This window comes from Terrapene carolina, unplaced genomic scaffold (assembly GCF_002925995.2).
Source record: "Terrapene carolina triunguis isolate 2854851 unplaced genomic scaffold, T_m_triunguis-2.0 Scaffold242, whole genome shotgun sequence".
NCBI classification, from domain to species: domain Eukaryota; kingdom Metazoa; phylum Chordata; order Testudines; family Emydidae; genus Terrapene; species Terrapene triunguis.
In genome coordinates, this window is record NW_020664593.1 from 2974124 (window position 1) to 2995518 (window position 21395).

General features: G+C 42.0%; 1 protein-coding gene across 1 annotated transcript in view; it reads right to left on the minus strand.

Moving 5' to 3' along the window:
• Positions 1–21395, minus strand: part of STXBP5L (syntaxin binding protein 5 like) — a 418796-nt gene that overhangs the window by 9862 nt on the left and 387539 nt on the right. Inside the window, exons 22-23 of the mRNA XM_029912782.1 lie at positions 4882–5121; positions 2266–2626 (exon numbers count right to left, since the gene is read on the minus strand). Of these exons, the coding sequence (XP_029768642.1) occupies positions 2266–2626; positions 4882–5121 (601 nt within the window). The remainder of the gene's footprint in view (positions 1–2265; positions 2627–4881; positions 5122–21395) is intronic.

Below are 21395 nucleotides of genomic sequence, written 5' to 3' on the forward strand. Positions count from 1 at the left end.
AAAAAAAAAAAAAAAAAAAAAAAAAAAAAAAAAAAAAAGCCCCAGCAGCAGCACTAATGAAATATAAGAACCACTTGTGTGAAGCAATAGGTAACTTTAGCTAAATGCAATTTCTTAACTCATGCAGCTTCTCCTTTGGGTGATCTGTGACCCACTCCGTGGAGCTAATCAAAAAAGAATTTGTAAGAATTAATTTTTTTAGGGATGTCGATTAATCACAGTTAACTCATATGATTAAAAAAAAATCATAATTAATCGCAGTTTTAATCGCACTGTTAACAATAGAATACCAATTGACATTTATTAAATATTTTTGGATGTTTTTCTACATTTTCAAATATATTGATTTCTGATACAACACAGAATGCAAAGTGTATAGTGCTCACTTTATATTATTTTTTATTACAAATATTTGCTCTGTAAAAATGACAAAAGAAACCATATTTTTCAATTCACCTCATACAAGTACTGTAATGCAATCTCTTTATCGTGAAAGTGCAATTTACAAATGGAGAATTTTTTTGTTACATAATTGCACTCAAAAACAAAACAATGTAAAATTTTAGAGCCTACCAGTCCACTCAGTCCTACTTCTTGTTCAGCCAATCGCTAAGAAAAACAAGTTTTTTTACATTTACAGGAGATAATGCTGCCCGCTTCTTAGTTACAATGTCACCTGAAAGTGAGAACAGGCGTTTGCATGGCACTTTTATAGCCAGCATTGCAAGGTATTTGTGATCCAGATATGCTAAACATTCATATGCCTCTTTATGCTTCGATCACCATTCCAGAGGACATGCGTCCATTGCTGATGATGCTTGTTAAAAAAAAAGTGTTAATTAAATTTGTGACTGAACTCCTTGGAGAAGAATTGTATTTCTCCTGCTCCATGGTTTTACCCGCATTCTGCCATATATTTTGTGTTATGGTAGTCTCGGATGACGACCAAGCATATGTTGTTTGCTTTAAGAGCACTTTCACTGATGATCTGACAAAACACAAAGAAGGTTCCAATATCAGATTTCTAAAGATAGCTACAGCACTCGACCCAAGGTTTAAGAATCTGAAGTGCCTTCCAAAATCTGAGAGGGACGAGGTGTGGAGCATGCTTTCAGATGTCTTAAAAGAGCAACACTCTGATGCAGAAACTACAGAACCCGAATCACCAGAAAAGAAAATCAACCTTCTGCTGGTGGCATCTGACTCAGATGATGAAAATGAACATGTGTCGCTCCGCGCTGCTTTGGATCGCTATCGAGCAGAATCCATCATCAGCATGGACGCATGGCTTCTAGAATGGTGGTTGAAGCATGAAGGGACATATGAATCTTTAGCGCATCTGGCACGTAAATATCTTGCGACACTGGCTACAACAATGCCATGCAAATGCCTGTTCTCACTTTCAGGTGACATTGTAACTAAGAAGCAGGCAGCATTATCTCCTGTAAATGTAAACAAACTTGTTTGTCTTAGCAATTGGCTGAAGAAGTAGAAGGACTGAGTAGACTTGTAGGCCTTGAAGTTTTACACTGTTTTATTTTTGAATGCAGTTTTTTTGTACATAATTCTACATTGTAAGTTCACCTTTCATGATAGAGATTGCACTACAGCACTTGTATTAGGTGAATTGAAAATACTATTTCTTTGTTTTTTACAGTGCAATATTTGTATAAAAAACAAATATAAAGTGAGCACTGTACACTTTGTATTCTGTGTTGTAATTGAAATCAATATATTTGAAAATGTGGAAAACATCCAAAAATATTTAAATAAATGGTATTCTATTATTATTTAACAGCACGATTAATCATGCAATTAATTTTGTTAATCACTTGGCAGCCCTATTTTTTTTTTTATAATGTAGGGAACGGTATTTTGATTTCCACAGTGATTGAACATATGTCGGTGAGACCAGGCTTGGAAGTCTTTAGCCCAGAAGCTGAAAGCTGACAGTTATAAGTGACCAAAGAGAGATTGCATGGAAACTATTCTGCAACTTTAGCCATAGTGAGCGCTGCTGCTTCTGCCATGCTATTGCTGTCAGAGATAATCCTGGTACTAGATGGTGAGAAGGATTACTAACTGAGAGAAATTATATACCAGAGCAAAATGGGTACAGCTTTCCTTTACATGTGTGTATAATAAAAACATGCTCAGCCACCTACTGCAGCAGCTTGCAGGTGGACAGTGTGCCTCCTGCTCCCCTTTACAGCCCTAATTCTGTTGCCTTTTACAATTTTGCCAAATGATTAGCTAGGTAAGTACCTCATTGTCATGATATGCCCATTGGCACAAAAGCAAGCCAGGCAGATGCTGTTACACAGGGTCACCACATCTGCTCGCAATAGAAAGGACGTTTCTGTGATGTTGTGAACATAGAGGCATGTCTGGGAAGGCAGTGAGAAAACTTTGGCTTGTTTTTCTGAGCAGATGACAGCAAACTGATGATCTCCCATATCCTGGGAGGACGAAGGAGAATACATGACAAGTTTCCTTTTTCTCGTTTTTTCACTGTCATCTATGCTGTTTGGGTCCCTCCATACTTCATAGGGTGGATGTATCAATGCTCCCATGCAGTCCAGGCATGAAAAAGTCAGCACTGCTCCCTTCAGTGTCAGAACTGTACCTGTAAAATATAATGCTCTAGCTTTAGCATATGCTTGTCAAAAAATCCAGTGGTCACTAGTGCATATGTTCATCATGGTCTATTTTGCATCCAGATTTTCCCTTTAGGGCAGAGGTGGGACCATCCTGCCCGGCCCCTGAGCTCCCAGCCGGGGAGGCTACCCTCCGGCCCCTCCTCTGCTGTTCCCCCTCTCCCACAGCCTCAGCTCACTGCACCACCAGCGCTCTGGCTCGCCATCCTGCTGGGCAGCGCGGTGGTGTGGCTGGCTCCGGCATGGTAAGGGGGCGGGGAGCGGGGGGTCCAGGCGGCAGTCAGGGGACAGGGAGCAGGGGGCGGTTGCATGATTCAGGGGCTCTGGTGGGGGCAGTCAGGGGACAGGGAACAGGAGGTGTTGGATGGGTCAGGAATTCTGAGGGAGGCAGTCGGGGTGGGAGGGGGCGGGGCAGGCTGTTTGGGGAGGCACAGCCTTCACTACCCAGCCCTCCATATAGTTTTGCAACCCCAATGTGGCCCTTGGGCCAAAAAGTTTGCCCACCCCTGCTTTTAGGGGTACAGTAGCACATCTCAGCCCTACTAAGCTAATGAACTGCACTGCTAACTGCACAAAGTAACCTTTTGCTTCAAACTAAATATTTTTGCAGCCAGGCAGAGATGGTGAACGAGCAGAGCTGCAGTTATTGAAAATGTTTCAGGCAACCTAACAAAAAAATTCAATAGAAAACAGTAGAATTTAGAGAGAAAAATGGCCAATTACGGCATGTATCCCATTCTCTTACCAATAGGATTGTTCTTTCCCGTGCAATTTCTAGTGTCTTTCCAGTCATGTTTTAAGCATGCAACTGAGGTGGCTCCTATCCTTTCCTTGTCTAATACAGACTACAGTTCTTTACTCCTAAATTTCCTCCCATTATTCCTAGTTAGCTCCCTTTAAAACTGCTAAATAAATCCTGTCCCTCCTTGGTGTTTACCCCCCTCCAGTATCCCCTGTAACCTGTGCCTGTCACTTAGCCAAGACGTGCTTGGGATCTTTCAATCTTTCCCTGGAAATTATCCCCTTCACCCCCTAATCATTTTGTCATTCTTCTCTGAATTCCCTCTGATTTCTCTGGTAATGACACCCCCGACCTGATCACAATATTCCAGCTGGGGCTGGATCAGAGCTGTATGTAGGAGGACTATAACCTCTCTGCTCAGGGACAAAATGTTTTTGTCTAAGCCATTCAAAATTATACTAGCCTTGTTTCCAAGCCATAGCCACAAACTCATGACCAATCTGCGGCCTACGGCTAGATCTAGGTCTCTCTGCTTTCTACATTTCCCCCTCTCAGTTAGTATATGTACTTGCAATTGTTTTTCCTCACATGCACTAACTTGTATTTTCCAAAACTGAACCTTGTTTTTTGTTCTCTGCCCTTGTTTCTACTCTCATGGTATGTCCTCATCAGTGTCCATAACTGCACTCAATTGACCATCCTCTGTGTCAGTAATCTTGTAATTGTAATCATCATCGTAACTTGGTGGGAAACAAGGGCCTAGTTCATTCTGCACCTACTTTTACACAAAGCTGAGTTTTTGTCCTGAAAGCTAGACCTCTCCTATGAGTGAGACCTGTCTGAGGGGGTCAGTGCACAGGACTAGAAGGCAGGAACTCCTGAGATCTAATCCTGGCTTTATCATTGGCTCTCTCTTAGCACTGGCCAAGTCGCTTATCATCTGTACCTGTTGCCTCATCTGCAGAAGTGGGAGCAGCTCCCTATGTCACAGGGAAGGAATAATCAGTTAAGGTTTATGAAGACCTTTAGATATGAAAATAGCTATTTGTGCCAAGTACTATGAATACATCTAAAGATACCTTCTACTGGAATTTAGTGACATTTCTGTTGCCACATGATCCATCAAATTCTTGACACGTTCAAGGGAATCCCAAATACACTTTCCCAGGAGGAACTTATCTATTTTTCTAGTCTGAAAAAAAAAAGTCTCCTGTTTCCAGTCCTTACAAGGAATGTGTGCAGCTCTATGTAAGATCTAATCTTTGTGATTAATAAAACAGACTGTCCTACGTCTCTAAATTACAGCTATCACTGCTACAATCACCTTTGTATCTCTCTGTGCACTCAGTGTAATGAACCACCGGGGGTTAATATTCACTACATGAGAGATTTTGGTCAGAGAAACCAGATAAAAGCAGATATTTATACCCTCTCCTGCAACCGAGACAGACAAAGAACAGGAAAGCAGACAAAAACTCTTACCACTTGGAGACACCATGACTGGTTCTGTCTGCCTTAATTCCTCAGTAGCAGGCAGATTAAGGGAGATGATTAAAACCATACCAAGGCCTGTTCCAACCCACAGACAGGGGGAGACCGTAGAGTCATTCTTCCGTGAAAAGGTCTCCATAAAGTACAGAGCTGTAATTGCTTCCTTGGACTCCTTGTCGATGCTGGAGACACTGGAGCTTCGGGAACGGCTGAAGGTGTTTTCCCGGTTTTCTGTATGAATAAGGTAAATACAATCAAGCAGACATGAGCTGGCAGAGCTACAGCACAGACCCAAACGTATCTGAAAACCAAATGCAAACGCTCTGTTGTACGTGGACATCACGGACTCGTTACAGACTGGATGAACGTTTTGATACTTGCATAGTCTTAACTTCCTGCCGATGCATAAACAACCGTGAGAATGCTGTCAGACCTCTCCAGACAAATCAGGCTGTTAGAAATAGCTGCTTATTACAGAGATCTGCATAGGCTAACCAGAATTTGCTCCAGTCATGGCTCAAGGGATGTCTCCTAGACTCATACATTACATTATTTAAAACTAAATTATGTACCTTATTACAGGACATGAAGTGAGGGCTCAGTGCCAGCATCACATCCTGTTGCGCATGCCCTTTGCCTTGCACCAAACACTGCTACGGCTATGTTCAGAGTAACCCTCCTTAGTCTGTGATGTTCTTGGCAGCTGGCTGGCTGAGAGGAGACACTGACCCTTGAACTGGCCCCTCTTCCAGGCAATGTGCAGGGGGAAGGAATATCATTTAAACCTTCTCGCCCCCAAATCACCTCCCACTTCCCATACAATGGCGTGAGACAGTTGCTCTACCCCTCAACTGACTCCACACCATGGGATTGGACCATACACATTTTTTGTGTATGGTTTCGCGGGGAACTGTGACCGCCAGTTAGAAATAGACACATGCACTCTCCCCTCACCAAACTCACTGGGAGTCTCCCAATCCTTCCTGGAGAGGAACAGAATCGAGCTTGGTTGGGTGTTGAAGGCACTGACTTGGGTTATGCTCACTCAGCCTTATCTATCATCAGACTAAGCAGAATAAGCTGCTCAACACAGCCTTGCTATGGGTTCACAGGGTGGGAGCAGAGGGGAGGGAGTTGGGGCTGAGAAGGGACTGGACAGTGAAGGATCTGGGAGTGGCATTAGGACACAGGGGAGCAGGGGGTGGCTGCAGCAGGAGGAAGGGGGGGTTCATTTTTGGCCGTTTTTCATTTTCTGGCACACAAGGTAGGCAGCTTAGTCTCCCTGACAGCGTAGTCTGCATTGAGTATCACTGCTGCTGATTCCTTTCATCTCTAATGCCTTTACTGTGCTTCCTGGACTAGAAGAAATCAGGGACCCAGGCTAGTCTTTGCAAGACAGGCTTGGGTCAGCTCTGCAATCCATCTACACCGAGTCAGGCAGAGCCAGAGGCAGGCTACAACACAACGCTGAAAATTACAGGTGCTTTCCTGCAACACAAAAGGCTAGAGGCTGAGAGACTTTGGAACAAACGTTTGGAGCTCGTGGGCCTGAGACTTCTCTAAGGGCCTCAGAGTACATTCAGATACTGGAATGGGGGCCATCCCTGTGGCATCTACAGTCCAATGCCCCCTTCCCAAGCCCTTGTTGAGAAGCAAGTTTAATCCTTCTTCATCCCTAGAAGAGCATGACGTCTCCTCAAAGGAGAAAGCTCAGGAACCAGCAGAAATGATTAGGGAGTAGAATGCTTCCTGGTGTTGGTGAAGACTTGAACCTGGATAAGAACCTTCCCCATCATTCAGTCTCCCAGAACTAAAGCCTGAGCTAAGCTTCACACCACATTTACAGTTCCTGCTCTCCTGAGGAAGTGGTAGTTTAGGGATCCCAGTCCCACAGGCAACATCTGCTGTGACATTAAACTCCCTTCCCCTATGATGCTGCACGAGTGGCAGAAATTAGCCAGTTGCCAGCACCCACCTCGGAATTACTAGGCAGATGCACATCAAAGTATTGCTATACAGCTCAACGTTTGGAGCTGAGCGGTCAGTTTATATTTAAGTCGGAGCTACAGTTTGCAGAGCTTCTACGCTGAGTGAGGCTGTTGCCTTGCCAAACGTGAGCTCCGCAGCACTGCAGGATTTTAGTCCCCCTCACGCTGAAGAGAAATTTATGCCTGTTTCAGTTTCCAAGTTCCACATGTTCCCCAGGCAGGGAGTTCACATTCAACTCTCAGTGCAGGTGTTAGTGCTGCTGCCTGGCCCTGGTTCAACGCTACTGCAGAGACCTGCATAAAAGCAGAGGGCGGCTCATCTGTGAGGATATATGGACCTAATACCTTATGAATGAATGTGCCCCATACCCTCACAGACCTTGCAGCACTCTAGCCATGGAGCTTTGGAGGCAGTTCATCAGCACTGCAGTTGCTGACCAAAGAGGGTTAGTGAAGAGGCTTTGCAGGTGTCCCAGACCCCACAACACAAGGCGGCCCATGACCCCAAGCCCCGTTTTCCTGACATGGTGCACAGGCTGTATGTATTTTTCCCTTTAGTAGTTGGTATTAATGACAAGAGCATGTAAAAAGCAAACATATTGGTGTTCAAGCTGTGAAAGGTGCTGAAGGGACAAATATGTCTGCTCAGTTTGTGTAGGCGACATGCAGAGTGTTTAAAATATGTGATGTGCCATTTGCATGTGTCACAGGACTTTTTCCTTCCTTTAAATAAGAATAAATGTTCTTTGCTGTTGTGCGGTACAATTAACTAATGCCTTTTAGCAGAACTGACATTAACAGGTATAATTTTTGGGATCCCTTTGGGAACATGTCGTGCTGTTTTCCATTAAATACAATATTCAGATTGAATTTCAAAAGCTCAGCATGACACCTCTCTCAAACTTTAGAGTCATGAAAGATTTCTGAACTGAAACATGTAACTTAGAAAAGATCAGAGGCCCTCTGTGACCTTCCCACCCTGCTCTAAAACAAAGTCAAAACCCCACCCCTTCCTGGAATTTAGCTTTATTAACTATCTGATAACGTTCCGTTTAGGCCTCGCCTCAAATGTGCTGCTCCCTCAGGGGTCTCACACACTGTAGATCCATTTTCTCTCTCTCTCTCTCTCTCTCTTCAGAGAGCCACTCCCTTTTATATGAGTGAGGTATAAAAGCACCTGCCTCAGCCTAAGCCTTTCCCAGCAGGATCAATGACTGCTAACAGGGAGGTGTGTTTCATGCATTAGCAGGAGTGTTGTAAGCAAGACATGAGCAGTAATTCTTCCAATCTACTCAGCACTGATAAGGCCTGAAATGGAATCATGTGCCCAGTTCTGGGCACCACACTTCGGGAAAGATGTGGACAAATTGGAAAAAGTCCAGAGAAGAGCAACAAAAAAATGATTAAAGGTCTAGAAAACATGACCTACAAGGGAAGATTGAAAAAATTGGGTTTATAGAGTCTGGAGAAGAGAAGACTGAGGGGGGACATGATAACAATCTAAAAGGTTGTTATAAAGAGGAGGGTGATAAAGTGATCTCCTTAACCACCAATGCCAGATCAAGAAACAGTGAGCTTAAACTGTAGCAATCAAGATTTAGGTTGGACATTAGGAAAAACTTCCTGTCAGGGTGGGTAAGCACTGGAACATGTCACCTAGAGAGGCTGAGGAATCTCCGTGACTGGAGGTTTTTAAGAGCAGGTTGGACAAACACCTGTCAGGGATGGTCTAGATAATACTTAGTCCTGCCATGAGTGCAGGGGACTGGACTAGATGACCTGTCAAGGTCCCTTCCAGTCCTACACTTCTATGATTTCTATGCAAACACTGCCAGCCTGTTAGAGCCAATGCTTAGGCATGCACCCTGGTTTTCTCTCTCCTGGACAACCTAACTCCCAAAGCCCCTGCAGTGACCAGAGGACTTGCTATTTGCAACAGCTCATTCTGCATGGTCATGAATTCCTGGGTACACCCTGGAAACCAGGATAGACTGAAAGTTTACCCAGGCTCCCTGCATTTCAGTGGGACAGGATAACACAAGCAAGCTGCCCCCTCTCATAGGGGAATTATAGCCTTTGGGTAGGCCCTGGAGTCCTTGTAGTCATAGGGGACCTGTATGGAATCTAATTCCTTAAGGCACTCGAGTCATATCAAGCCCTTTTACAGCAAAGGCTGGGTGTACCATGAGTCAGCTTGGCAGGCCACCATTCCTAGAACCCTGCAAGGATACAAAATTTGTATCCGAATCCAAGCCACGATCCACAAACATGGTCTACAGCTATAAAGTGGATATCCACAGATTTGCAGGGCTCTAACAATTCGCCCTTCCATTTCTATGGGTCCATTTATTACCCACTGGGAGAGCCAGACCCCTGGCCTCTACTAGACCTCATCTCTCTATCGTCAGTACATCCATGAGGAACAATGTTTTTGTATATACCACTGTCCCTTACATAATACTTAGGGCTGGAGGCTTCCTCCTAGATTCCTGGTGATTGTCCTTTTTGGCTGTGGGCTTCCATATGTCTTCCCAAAATTACAGTGCAGTATGTAACACAATTTTCTTACGTGTTCCTTTTCCTAATAAGCAAAACACATAAGTCCCCCCCATCAGTCCCCTCTGTGTCTGGCCAACCTTCTCTTTTCATTGCCCACCATTGAATCCCTAAGTCTTTCAATTTTCTTCCTAAGAGTTGCTCTATGAACTGCTATGGAACTGAGCTGAACCGGGGGCAGCATGGCCTTTCTCACATGTAGGCACTTAATATATATATTTTTTTTACCCCTTGTACCTCTACTGTGAAAAAGGAGCCTCAGGGTCACCATCCAGTTTCATGATAGACAGAGAAGGGCTGACGCTCACCGACAGCCGTGGCCGTGGGTTAATCAGTCTGTGGAACATCAGCTCCCAAAGTTGTTGCTGCCGTTCTTGTTGGACTCCTTCACAAATTGCCACAAGGCCTGCAACAGCTGTTGTTTGGAGGCAGTCTGGGCCTGTTGCCACTTCTGCCCTCATGTTCTTCAGTTCAAGTTTGCTTCTCTCCCCGCCCCCATTCCCCTTGTGCAGAATATGTCAAAAATATCTCACCCTGAGTGAGCAGCCTGCCCTAAAACAAAGTCCACACGCTGAGTAGAGTCACGCTCACCACCCTCCTTGGGTTTGACAAAAAACAACAAAACCTTCAGCTCCAACCATTTCCACAGGCGTGGCTGCCCCAGGGCTCCTCCCTCCAGACTGCTCTGCCCACACCTTCACTTCTCTATGTAGCGAGCACTCCCATCTCCCATACACAGGGGACAGTTAACAAGCTACCTGCACCACCAAGTTAGAAGAACTCACTTAACATTTCCCAGCAGCATCAGAATCTGCCACCAGGTGGGAATGTTTCAGTCAAACAGTGCCAGCTGTTCTACAATCCTCCACACAGTTAATGTTATCTCCCACCTCCCATTTCTTTCTATGGATGTAGTTGCTATTAACGTAAAATACAGCTCAGCAACAAAGATGATAGGCCATACTGTGTTTATTCTATATTATATTGCTCTGTTCTCAAATATCTTCATTGTATGGACCACTTCTTAATAGAGATTGTTCCGTGGACTCCTCTCCTCCCACTGATGATCATGAGGGCCACTGCCCCTCCCATCTGTGAACACAGAACAGCTCCTTGGCAACTAAAGTAACGGATTACCTGGGACAGTACCCTTAAGAAATGAATGTATTCACAGTTCTCTTGAATGAGTTTAATTTTGTTTTTCTGTCTCTATTTTACTCTTAATTTCACATCTCCTCCAATCTGTTCTGTTCTGTTCCTCTTTTCAGGGCAAATGTTCCTCTGCTACTCCGTCCCCTTATCCTGTGCTCTTCCTGCACACAGTACCCTGTCATGTGTCCTCTCTCCCCCAAACATGCTTTTCTGCCACTAAATTTCCTTGTGTCCTGGACTCATAGCCTGACAATCAGGCCCCCTCCAGCCATTTCTCCAATAGACATAAACCCCCACTGCCTCATTTTCTTCTCCCCTGAGCAGTCTCCTCTTGCTGGTGCCTGGCAGCTCCAGACCCTGGTGGTGGCTCCTGTTTCCTCTTCTCCTGCTAGTAGATGGAGCTATGCTTGCTCTTCCTCCTTGCTTCCAGCTGATTTTATAGGTCGCCAGGCTCTTCCTCAATACCTGTAGAAGCAGCTGGAAGCCTGGGAGAGGCAGCCACCACCATACGAAAAGCCAAATCTCCACAGACCACTTAGCATGTGCTTCATGAACCACAGGTTGGTATGGTATGCTGTATGGTACCTGTTTATCCATTAGATTGCAAGCAACTGTTGACAGGGGCTGTCTCATTTGAAGCTTACCTCCTGCATAGCAGCATTATACTGTGTACATTGATTGTGCCATCTAAATGACTAATCGTAAATTCAGAGCTTCAGCGAAGGAAGTAATAAGCCAATCGGGCTACCTCTGCCCACCTAAAAATCACTCTCCTGTCTCCTCAATGTTCTGCCCTATATATGGATTGGGTTATTCAGACATGGCTTGACCTACATGAATCAATTGCTGTTTTATAACATTATAACATTAGTTCTACTGTTCTAATTTTTAGCAATAGTTATTTTGTGGAGAAACATTTCTGACAAATAAAATCAGCGTCTTGTATCTGACTTCACCTGAACGTGGAACCTCTAACCGTTGCCCACCTCACTGCAACAGAAAAATACAGGATACTTCAACTAACATGTTAGGATAAAAATGAAGGCGGTGTTATCAAGCCTTACCTTTGTCCATCCATGTGTAAGCGGCATAGTGACGCTCGTCGTGTGAGAATGTACTGACTCCATGTAATTGCTGAAGCATTGCCCGTCTGGAAATGTAACCTACTGCCACAAAAATGCATGCATTGCAAAAGGACAAGAACAATTGAGCCAACCATCATCATGACATTTATATGAAAGCAGCCCCGAGCAGTTACAGTCCTAACGCAGTTTTCTTGCCTGACACAGTGGTCCCACTGCAGTGAGCTGGTGACTTTAAAAGGAAGTTTGATTTATATTTTTTGGAATATTAAAAAGGCAATTCAAATGAAACATTTCCCATGCTTTAATTTATAGAAATAGAACCCAAACTTGCAACCTTTATGGAGCAGTTCTTAAAATGAATAATGGTTTCTATTCTCTTTGGCTTCATGAAAATAACACCACAGTTTCCTCACTTCCCCATGCAGTCTTAAAAAACACAAGAATGATAATGAAAATGTGTATGCTGCTGACTTACGCACCTAAAGGGAAATATTCTCCTTTCTGTTCTCATTAACTTCTGCAAGGGCTTTGAAAGAGGAATATACCCCTATAAATCATCTCTTCCATGGAGGTGTCATGATTATGTCAAAATAATGGAATAAACACTAATGAGGAAGCATAAAATCCTTCATTTTTATAGTCAGGAATTGTGAAAGCAAAAGTATTACGTGATATGAAGAATGAGAGAAAAATACCAGTGACTAAGATGAACCTTTGCACTGTAATGTATACATTCACCATCAGAGAGCCTTACAATCAACACACTTTGTGTTCATTTATAGATGTTTGTAGTGTGCAGTTTTAAATTAGTGAATCAAGTGTATACCATTGATCTGCTTTTAAAGTCTGTCAAAGAATAAAGCCAATGTTCGGTATAAAAAATCAGGATATTTTGGAAGCAAAGTTACAGAGTTGAAAATAATTTTTAGGCTCCTCATGTAGGCACTTCTGTAAATTCCAAGCACCAAACATCTGGTTTCATGGAAGCCAATGCAAATATTCAGATGTTTTTCCTGAGTATTACTAGTTCGTTTGTAGTAACACAAAACTCTGATAGTCAATATAAACAAACAGTCCTAAAATTAATCTTTAAACATTACTTCACATATGGTATCATCACACAGACAGAGATTGAATCAAATAATTGATGGCAATGCTTCAGCAACACAGAGGAGCAAAAGGATAGGAACTGACACCACAAGGTATTGAAACACTTAAGAATGCTACACATAGATCTGGATAAAGAAACATCTCTAAACACATTTTACTGGTGCCACGCTAAAGCTACATTGCATGTTAAAGCAATTCACTAGAAAGCAGCAAGAGTTGTTTTAAGCACAAACAAGTACCACTGGAAAATTAACTGGGAATTTATAGTGAGTGCCCTCCTATGAATAGACTCAGACAGTTTCCTTAGTTCAGACTTTCAGTTGTATTGGTAAGTATGTGAACACATTACTGGTGGAGTATCTCCTAAATCAGAGCAATTTTATTCACTAATGTAGGGCCGAATCTTGTGAGGTGGTCACCAGGCCCTCACAGACTAACTGTTCAGTAGTTAATACAGAGATTTTTGCACCTTATTTGCCACCAGGTTACACAAGTTGAATGCTTGTGTAACTCTACTGAAATCATTAGAGTTTATGGAAATAAAACTGGTGTGACCTGATGGAGAATCAGGCCCTCTCAGAAGATACAGACTGAAGGCAGAACATTTGTATCTTTAGCATGATATCACCTGTGTGTGGGTAGGTTCAGGCCTGGGTTTTGGTTCAGTCTATTTTAAAAATAACCAGGAACTGGGAAAGCAAAAGTCCCACTTGATATGAAGACAGACAGAGCTAAACATTTTCACTGCATGAGCTACGTTCTCCATCAGAAATCCTCACGTATTTAATTTGCAAAGATGCCCACGTTCTACTGTATGAATCACTTGCTTCTACTTACACAACTGCAGTGTTTTCACATTCAAATTACTATGAATTTGAGCTGAATTTGGATTTCAAAAACTCCCAGTATGTGGGCTGTTAAGATCTGGGCCCATCTTTAATTCAAAGATATCAAACTCTTTAGAGCTTATATAAGAGACTGAAACTGCTTATCAGAGTCCTAAAATATCCCCTTGTTCTAAAGCACTTTCTATTTATGCATGATGCAATTTATATGTCAGGAATGATTTGTGGTAAGTTTTCCATGTAAAACTGCTTCAGGGCAAGGAGAATATAAACGGTGCTTCAGAAAACAAAGTTCCCTGTTCCTTTATAGAGGAATCAAAATATCTCATTTTGTTTCTTGAAGCATGCAACCTAGAGCATTTTAAAATTCAATTTTGGCTCTGCTGGGTTCCCTACCTGCATATTTGTTTGTAACTAACTATTTTAGGTACGTAACTTTGAAATGTTTTGCATTTGAAAAACATTTGGAATGGCTATACTTGCATAACATTATCATCAAAAATGCAAACACTTCTAAATAGATTCTCCCGTAGCTGTGTGCTTATTGCTAGAGCACTGTGCGGATACCAAATTTGTATCCACATCCAATCCACGATCCGCACACATGGTCTGCGGATATCCACATCCGTGGATGCAGATAGCTGCAGATATAAAGCAGATATCTGCAGATTTGCAGGGTTCTACATATTGCTCCACAAGCCAGGCTAACTGAAGCTGTAGAGACACTGAGGATCCTTGAACTGTATGTTTCACAAATTACTTCAGATATTGGAAAACAATTTCTGCCTCGTATAATTAATTGCTAGCAAGTGAAACAATTGCAAAATAAATGGCATCCACAGAACTCCCGCTCAGCTGCTGCCTAGCTCTGTAGGCGCCCAAACTCACTCAACGCCTACATTTTTGCCTCTGAGCACATGCACTGCTGCCTCCCTCTAGGTGTTCAGATGCCCACCTCTCACCTAATCCCCAGAGCAGTCCACAGACCGGTGGAAGACAAGCAGAGGAATGCCGTTCTCATCCCTGGGGCCCAATCTGGTAGGTGTTCTCAGAGGCTGCCTACTGGATCACGTGCCATTCATAATCTGCCAGAAGGACTGGTACTACAATATTTGTACATTAACAGAGAGCCTAATATCTCAGTTGATGCAAACTCCTACAAATTGGAGACTCCTGTTTCAAGAAGATTTCCCCGTGTCACGTGCTTCCAAAGTGCTAAGTAAAACACAACAGAATTAAGCTCAAATTGAAAAGGAAACACCAGCATTTTTTGCGATTGTGAGTGGTTTCACAAATACGTTTATGGGCAGAAATTGGTCAAGATGGAGACAGCCCTAAACTTTTGGAAGCCATATAACAGACACCATGACCCAAAGCAACTGCAGAAAATTATCATGGAATTTCAAAATATTTGTTAAATGTAAAATACAGGGCATGTAAGGAGCTTCTTATAATGGTCATGCTATCAGGAGTGCCTATAAATAACGAAAGGAGGAGATGCAGATAGGGTGACCAGACAGCAAATGTGAAAAATCGGGACGGAGGTGGGAGGGGGGTAATAGGAGCCTATATAAGAAAAAGACCCAAAAATTGGGACTGTCTGTATAAAATCGGGACATCTGGTCACCCTAGATGCAGAAGGAGTTTGGAGCATATCTGATTCAAATACTAGCTATTTCCAAAAGAAAATCTGATAAACTCAGACAAGAAACACAAAGTAACTCAAACTTACAAAAACTTGAGTAATTCTAGATTGATGGCCAAAATAAGTTTTTATGCTTAAAAACTTTTTATTGGGCCTATAGAAATGAAAATTCATTGTACCTGCTTGTGGTTTCCAGATGAATTAATTACACAATTCATAAATGGTTCATTTTGGCAACTCTCACTGATGTGTCAGTTCAAGTATACCATGTCAAAGCCTTAAGATGTAGAATTAAAAGGATTATCACAACTAGCACATAAGCAGAGGCAGATTAAAGCAATCTCTATTTAGCACTGTTAGGGAAGTAAACACACCTCACAATGCCTTATTACAATAATCTGTTCAGAGAGTTAGAGGTAGAAGGAAAAAAATCTTAGTATTAACATCTAACAAGCCTTTTCAGCCAAAGACAAGTAATCCTGAAGTAGTAAAAAAACACCACACAGCAGAAAACTAGAGCAGAAGAAATACTACAACAAGAATGCCAGTTATTCCACTGCAAGTGGGAGAAAATGTAAGATTTCAAATACAAAGTGGCTGGCACCTGCCAAAGTAACAGGTATACCATCTGCCCCCACGGTCTTGTCATAAACACACGAAGTTTAGGAGAAACAGAAGACAGCTACACAAAACCAAGGAGGCACGTCATTTTCTGAAGATACCCAGAATGCTACTGACAGTACATCGATGCTGATAGAGTTAACAGCCCTGCAGTCAGACAATGGCAGCTCCACCCCATTAGCTAACAGCCCTCTCTAGACAGAACCTTTCAGAGAACAAGAAGTGGCTGTGTGATCAGAAAGTCATGAAGGTTTAAAGACAGTAGTTATTGACAAATCTCCAAAGGCATTTCTTAGAGTTGCTTCTAGTCTATTACAGAGGAGACACAGAGAGCTCTCCCATGGCAACCTTACTTTTGTTCTTTAATGTCAATGTTTTCCTTAATCTAAAATAAAAAAAATTTGAGACTGAAAGTGCATGTTGTCTCTCAAGTACAGAAACAGCACACACACTTGACCCAGTTCATCCCCACAGAGACCAATATTCAGGTTCAGATCTCCCCTGTTCCAAATGGACTGGGATGGCTCTGCAGTACTGTCCCTCAGACTCTGTGAAGGATTCTCTGTACCCTCTGGGATCTGTGCAGGGGAAGGACTCAAGGTAGGCCAGGTGGGAATGCACGTCATCTCCACAGAAGATATGTGAAAAGGTGAATACAACCCCAACCTATACTGACTTTTTTTTGTGAGCCCTCTCAAGTTCCCAGGAGTTGCTGCAATCAAAGCGTGGCGATGGCTGGAACTCAGAGGTGGAGCAGGGCTAGAGACTCTCTGGGCGGGTGGCTCTGGCCTGCCGGAAGATCTACCAAGTTTGCAGCAAACCACATTTTGCTTTATGCAACAATGAAACAATATGAAAACATTTCTTTACAAAGTGTCCCATCTTGCCGCTTTTCATGAGGGGAGGGGAGAATCTGTGTCCTTGGATTTTTTTATAGCTGATGGTATTTAAAGGCAAACTGCTAGGTCAAATTTGGACTCAAATTTAGATTTTATCAAAATAAGCTTTTATAAAAATTAGATCAATAGCAACATTTTCTGATGCTTGTGTAACTTCAAAAACAATGTTTAAAAAACAACAAATGTTCTCTTTTAGTGTTTGCATCCCAGACAATGCCTGAAACTCACTAGTCTAGTTTCAATGTCCAATCAGAGAAATGAAAAAGGTGTCTACACCCATAAATGATGAAACGACATCAACAGTATAAGTTGTGAAATGTGCATTAGGTTTTAAAAATTCTGTAATTTTCAATAATCCTAGGTGTCATTTATAACATGAGAAAGGAAGTTTGGTTTTATTTAAAATACATGATTTTTAAATTCAAAGAGTCTCAGTAACTGTTAAAAGGATTGAATTAGAAAATTAAGTGCAGCAATGGAATTTGGCTTTGCTATACCAATAGTTTCTGATACAGTGCAAATAAGTAATAGTTTAATTAACACAAGCAGGAAACAGGTTTATCAAAAGTGTGTGAGAGCATGATTATTCAGAATTAATAATAGGCTATTAACAGCCTGCAAGATTCTCCTCATACTTATCTTGTTAGAACCAGGTATCAAAGGTTCAACTAGCAAGTTTATTGTTGCAGCTATGAAAATATCACATTTCTGAGAACTGAAAAGCCAAAAGGTACATTGGAAAAACTTGTCAAATTTTAACTGAGAAATTTTAATGTCACGAAGGGTGTATCAGAAATACTGTATCAGATGTCCAGTAACAAATATTGACAAGGACTATCATCATGACAAAACTATCAGATCTATACATTATTATTTTGGAAAAACAGGCTCTGAAGCTGAAATACTAACCATAAGCAATATTTGAAAAGGCATCCCCTTTAGACTCTATTCTGAGCCAAAAGAGGCTTTAAAAACACTCTACTTATGTCTGAAAAGAGTTTTATTTTAAAGCTTTCAAACCAGCTCTTTTTAGTAAGACAAGAAGGCAAGGGAGAGAGATTTTAATGCAATAATTATAAAGATCAAGTCATAGTCACCATTGCTCTGTCACTACAAGATATTTTAGTTTTGAGTTGTGTTTTTTTAAAGAAGCTGTAAAAGCCTACAATTCTTTATGAAGCTGAAGAGTTTGAAACAGCTAAAGAGGAATAAGAAAGAACAATTTTCTTCCCTCTCTCACATGCCAGTCTACTTAACAGGGAGGTTCATGAAAAATGTTTTTCTAGATAAGGAATCCCTTACCCCATGCCAGTTCTTCTTAAATAAAGAGGCAAGTGTTAGCAAGATATTTTCAAGGTGATAGCTGGGGGAAAAAATACACTCCTACATACGTTCACATGAAAAACATCAAAGAAACTGCTGGAAATATACAGACTATTTTTTCATTGTGTTAAAAAGTCAGATCATGGTTATTATTGTAATGTAGTGTGGGAAGAACTGGTTGATTTATTGTTTTAACATATTTCGTGTGGTTAGTCACAGAACTTGATTATCTTTTTCATCAAATCAATGATCATATGGGAGAAACAGCAGGAACTGGAAGGAGAAATTAAAACAACAGATACTATTAGTGCAGTAGGGGTTTCCTTAAAGACACCAAATTACATATAAGTAAGAATCACCCAACTTTACCATGATAGTATATTTATTACTTCTGAAAATTGCTTAAGTTATTTAGATAGTCATCTGTAAGGACCCACTGATGTTCTACTAAAGCTAATGATACTGGAATAAATAAAATACTACCAAATGTCTCCATTCTGATTTGGAAATACCACAGGCTAGATTCACAAAAGGATGTAGGTGCCTAAATGCCACTTTAGGCACCTAAATCCCAGAACCATGTCGCGGTGGGATTCACAAAATCCCCATTCAGCTACCGCCGAGCCCTGGTACCTAAACTCGCTTGATGCCTACATTTTTGAAGTAGAAGTTCCCTAAGTTTCTGCCTCTGAGCATGTGGACTGTAGCCCTCATACTTGGAGGTTGGCTGTCTAAGCTCCAGTGTGATTCACACGCTGGGTGAAGATAGGCGCTCCTCAGGATAACTCATCTACAGGGCCTGATCTGGTAGGTACGCTCAGACTTTACCTAGTGGATAGGGTCCCTACAGGCAGCAGCCTGGAGTTAGTTCTCCAAGAGGGGCAGGGCTTAGCACACATCCCTCAGCTTAGCACATCCTACGGGCTATCTTAGGGAGGAAGTTGCCTATCATACTGGCTTTTGTGAATCCCATTCTAATGTGCCCATCTCTCCCTACTCATTGTATGGGGAGCCTGAGTGCCTAACCCAGGCTTTGTAAATCTCAGTGATTTTCTAGGCACCTAAAAGTTTGGCATGATAATGCTCAGTGTCGCAGCGCCTAGGTTCCTTTGTGAATCTAGCCCATTTCTCTTTTTGTGAGGTATCAAGTGAACAAAATCTATATTTTATTCATGTGTGCTCACCTCTTCAGAGCACAGGCAGTCAATTCCTCCAAATTACGTGTGCTGTTTATTGTGGCATAAATTCCTAAATAGTGGATGAAAGATTGACATCCAGTTGTGAAAAGCTTAGCAAAGCTTTTTAATGGCTTGGCCAAAGGGAGCCTCTATTTTGATCAATGTCTGAAATGTAATGAGCTCATCTGGACAGAAAATGTATTCTCAGCATTTTCTTTGCAAAGTCTTTTTTTTTTTTTTTTTTTTTTTTAAGCTATGACCCTCACAGGGCTCACATCACTTTTGGCAGTAGTATTTAATACAAAACACTACTGAGATGAATAAAAATATGCCAAAACAATGTCTGTGGAAGAATTCTTACATACCAGTCATTTGATGCAGATCAGTTACTAAACTGAAACTCAAAAGAGCTAACACAGTAGCAGTCTGTTAAATGTTTAACCTAGTTAAATGGAAATAACATCCTAGGTTTATTTCAAAATAAGGATTCTTATTAAAAAAATTCCATCCCATTATTAATATGAGAATGTAAAGTACAAGAAGGCTGTTCTTTTTTAGTGTATATATACTCTAGCTTGTACGCATGTGTATGTGTGTGTGTGTATATATATATAAACACACATCATATTACATATTAATAGACTATACCCTGACCAACTATTCTGCTGTTAACTGTGACAGAAAATAGGCTGTTAAAGTCAGTTCAGTGACATTAGTGAGAGGTGCAGTACTATTTCACTGACACCACTGATACCTTTAAGTATTCTTTTGCTGACATTCAGGAAAGCTAGACTACCCTTTCAGTGACAAGAGAAAGCTAAATCATTACCTGTGGAAAGTTTTAAAACTTTTACCATCTCTGCAAAGTGCTTTGAGATCTACAGATAAAAAGTGCTACCTATGAGCTCCATATTAATTAATTATTATAATATATATTATATTATTGTAATATTAATTATTATTAGCCATAACTAACCTGAAGAGAACACCCAGGTTAATTCATGAGTGAAGTCTGCTGTTATTCATAAACCATTTACAATGACTTCATTAGAGCTCTCTAAGTCTATCTTGGTACTGTACTCACTCCTGAACTATCTATTAGTCTGTATTTACATTTGAGCTTATAAAGGGCATATTCTTCGAACGAGTTATTTCCTTTGACAGGGAACTGGAAGATCACACTTTTTCTATGTGCTGTGGAGAGACTGTAGTGTGATTTCATGGGGTTTTTTAGAGATCAGGATTTCTGGGTTCCCCCTTCAGTGACTCTACATCACATTAAATTTTTCTCTAAATGTAGTTCCTTTGGAAGTGATCAGTGTTGCCCCTTAAATCAGCTGGATGGAGTTCCTCGAGAAGAATGCAGCGTGCTTTCTCTGCACAGTGTGCTGCGTCCACCAACCTGCCTCCCGCCAGCCCATGAGTTCGGGACTTGCACTCTAATCCCTAGCAGGTCACCATCTTGGGATAATGGTTCATGGGATAATTTAATGGGATAATGACATGATTCATGAGTTCATTTCCATACTGTCAGCTTCAGTAGATCCTACAGTGATCTCTTCTGTCTTGCTGTGGTGTGATCTCAAACAGTCATGGAGAAAAGGATCAGCAGCGATTCCTCTATTTGATCACATCCTAATTAATAAACTCTGAAGATCTAGCTATCAGAAATACTAATGAAGGGGGCTCTGATGTTCTATCCATTTCCTGTACGTAGAGGTATCTTTTTACTTCTGGGAGCAAAGGTATTTTCTACAGTTTGTATTTAAAAGGTGCATCAACAGGCTCTATGGGTGAGATCATCACTCTCACACTGTCCCCCTTACAACGGGTGAAAGGACTGAGGCTGGATAAAGGTGCTCTAAGAGCTCTCATTCTGACTCTGGGAGAATTACCGTGGTGCAGGCATTGCTGAACACAGGCAAAAGGCCATCTTCCAATCAGGGCCGGCTCCAGGCACCAAGCACCCAAGCTGGTGCTTGGGGCGGCACCTGGAGGGGGGCGGCGCGGCGCTCTGGCTGCCGGGGGGAGAGCCGAGCCGAGCCCCAGCCGGGGCTCGCCGCCCTCTCGCCGCCCTGCCCCCGGCGCTCTGGCCGCCGGGGG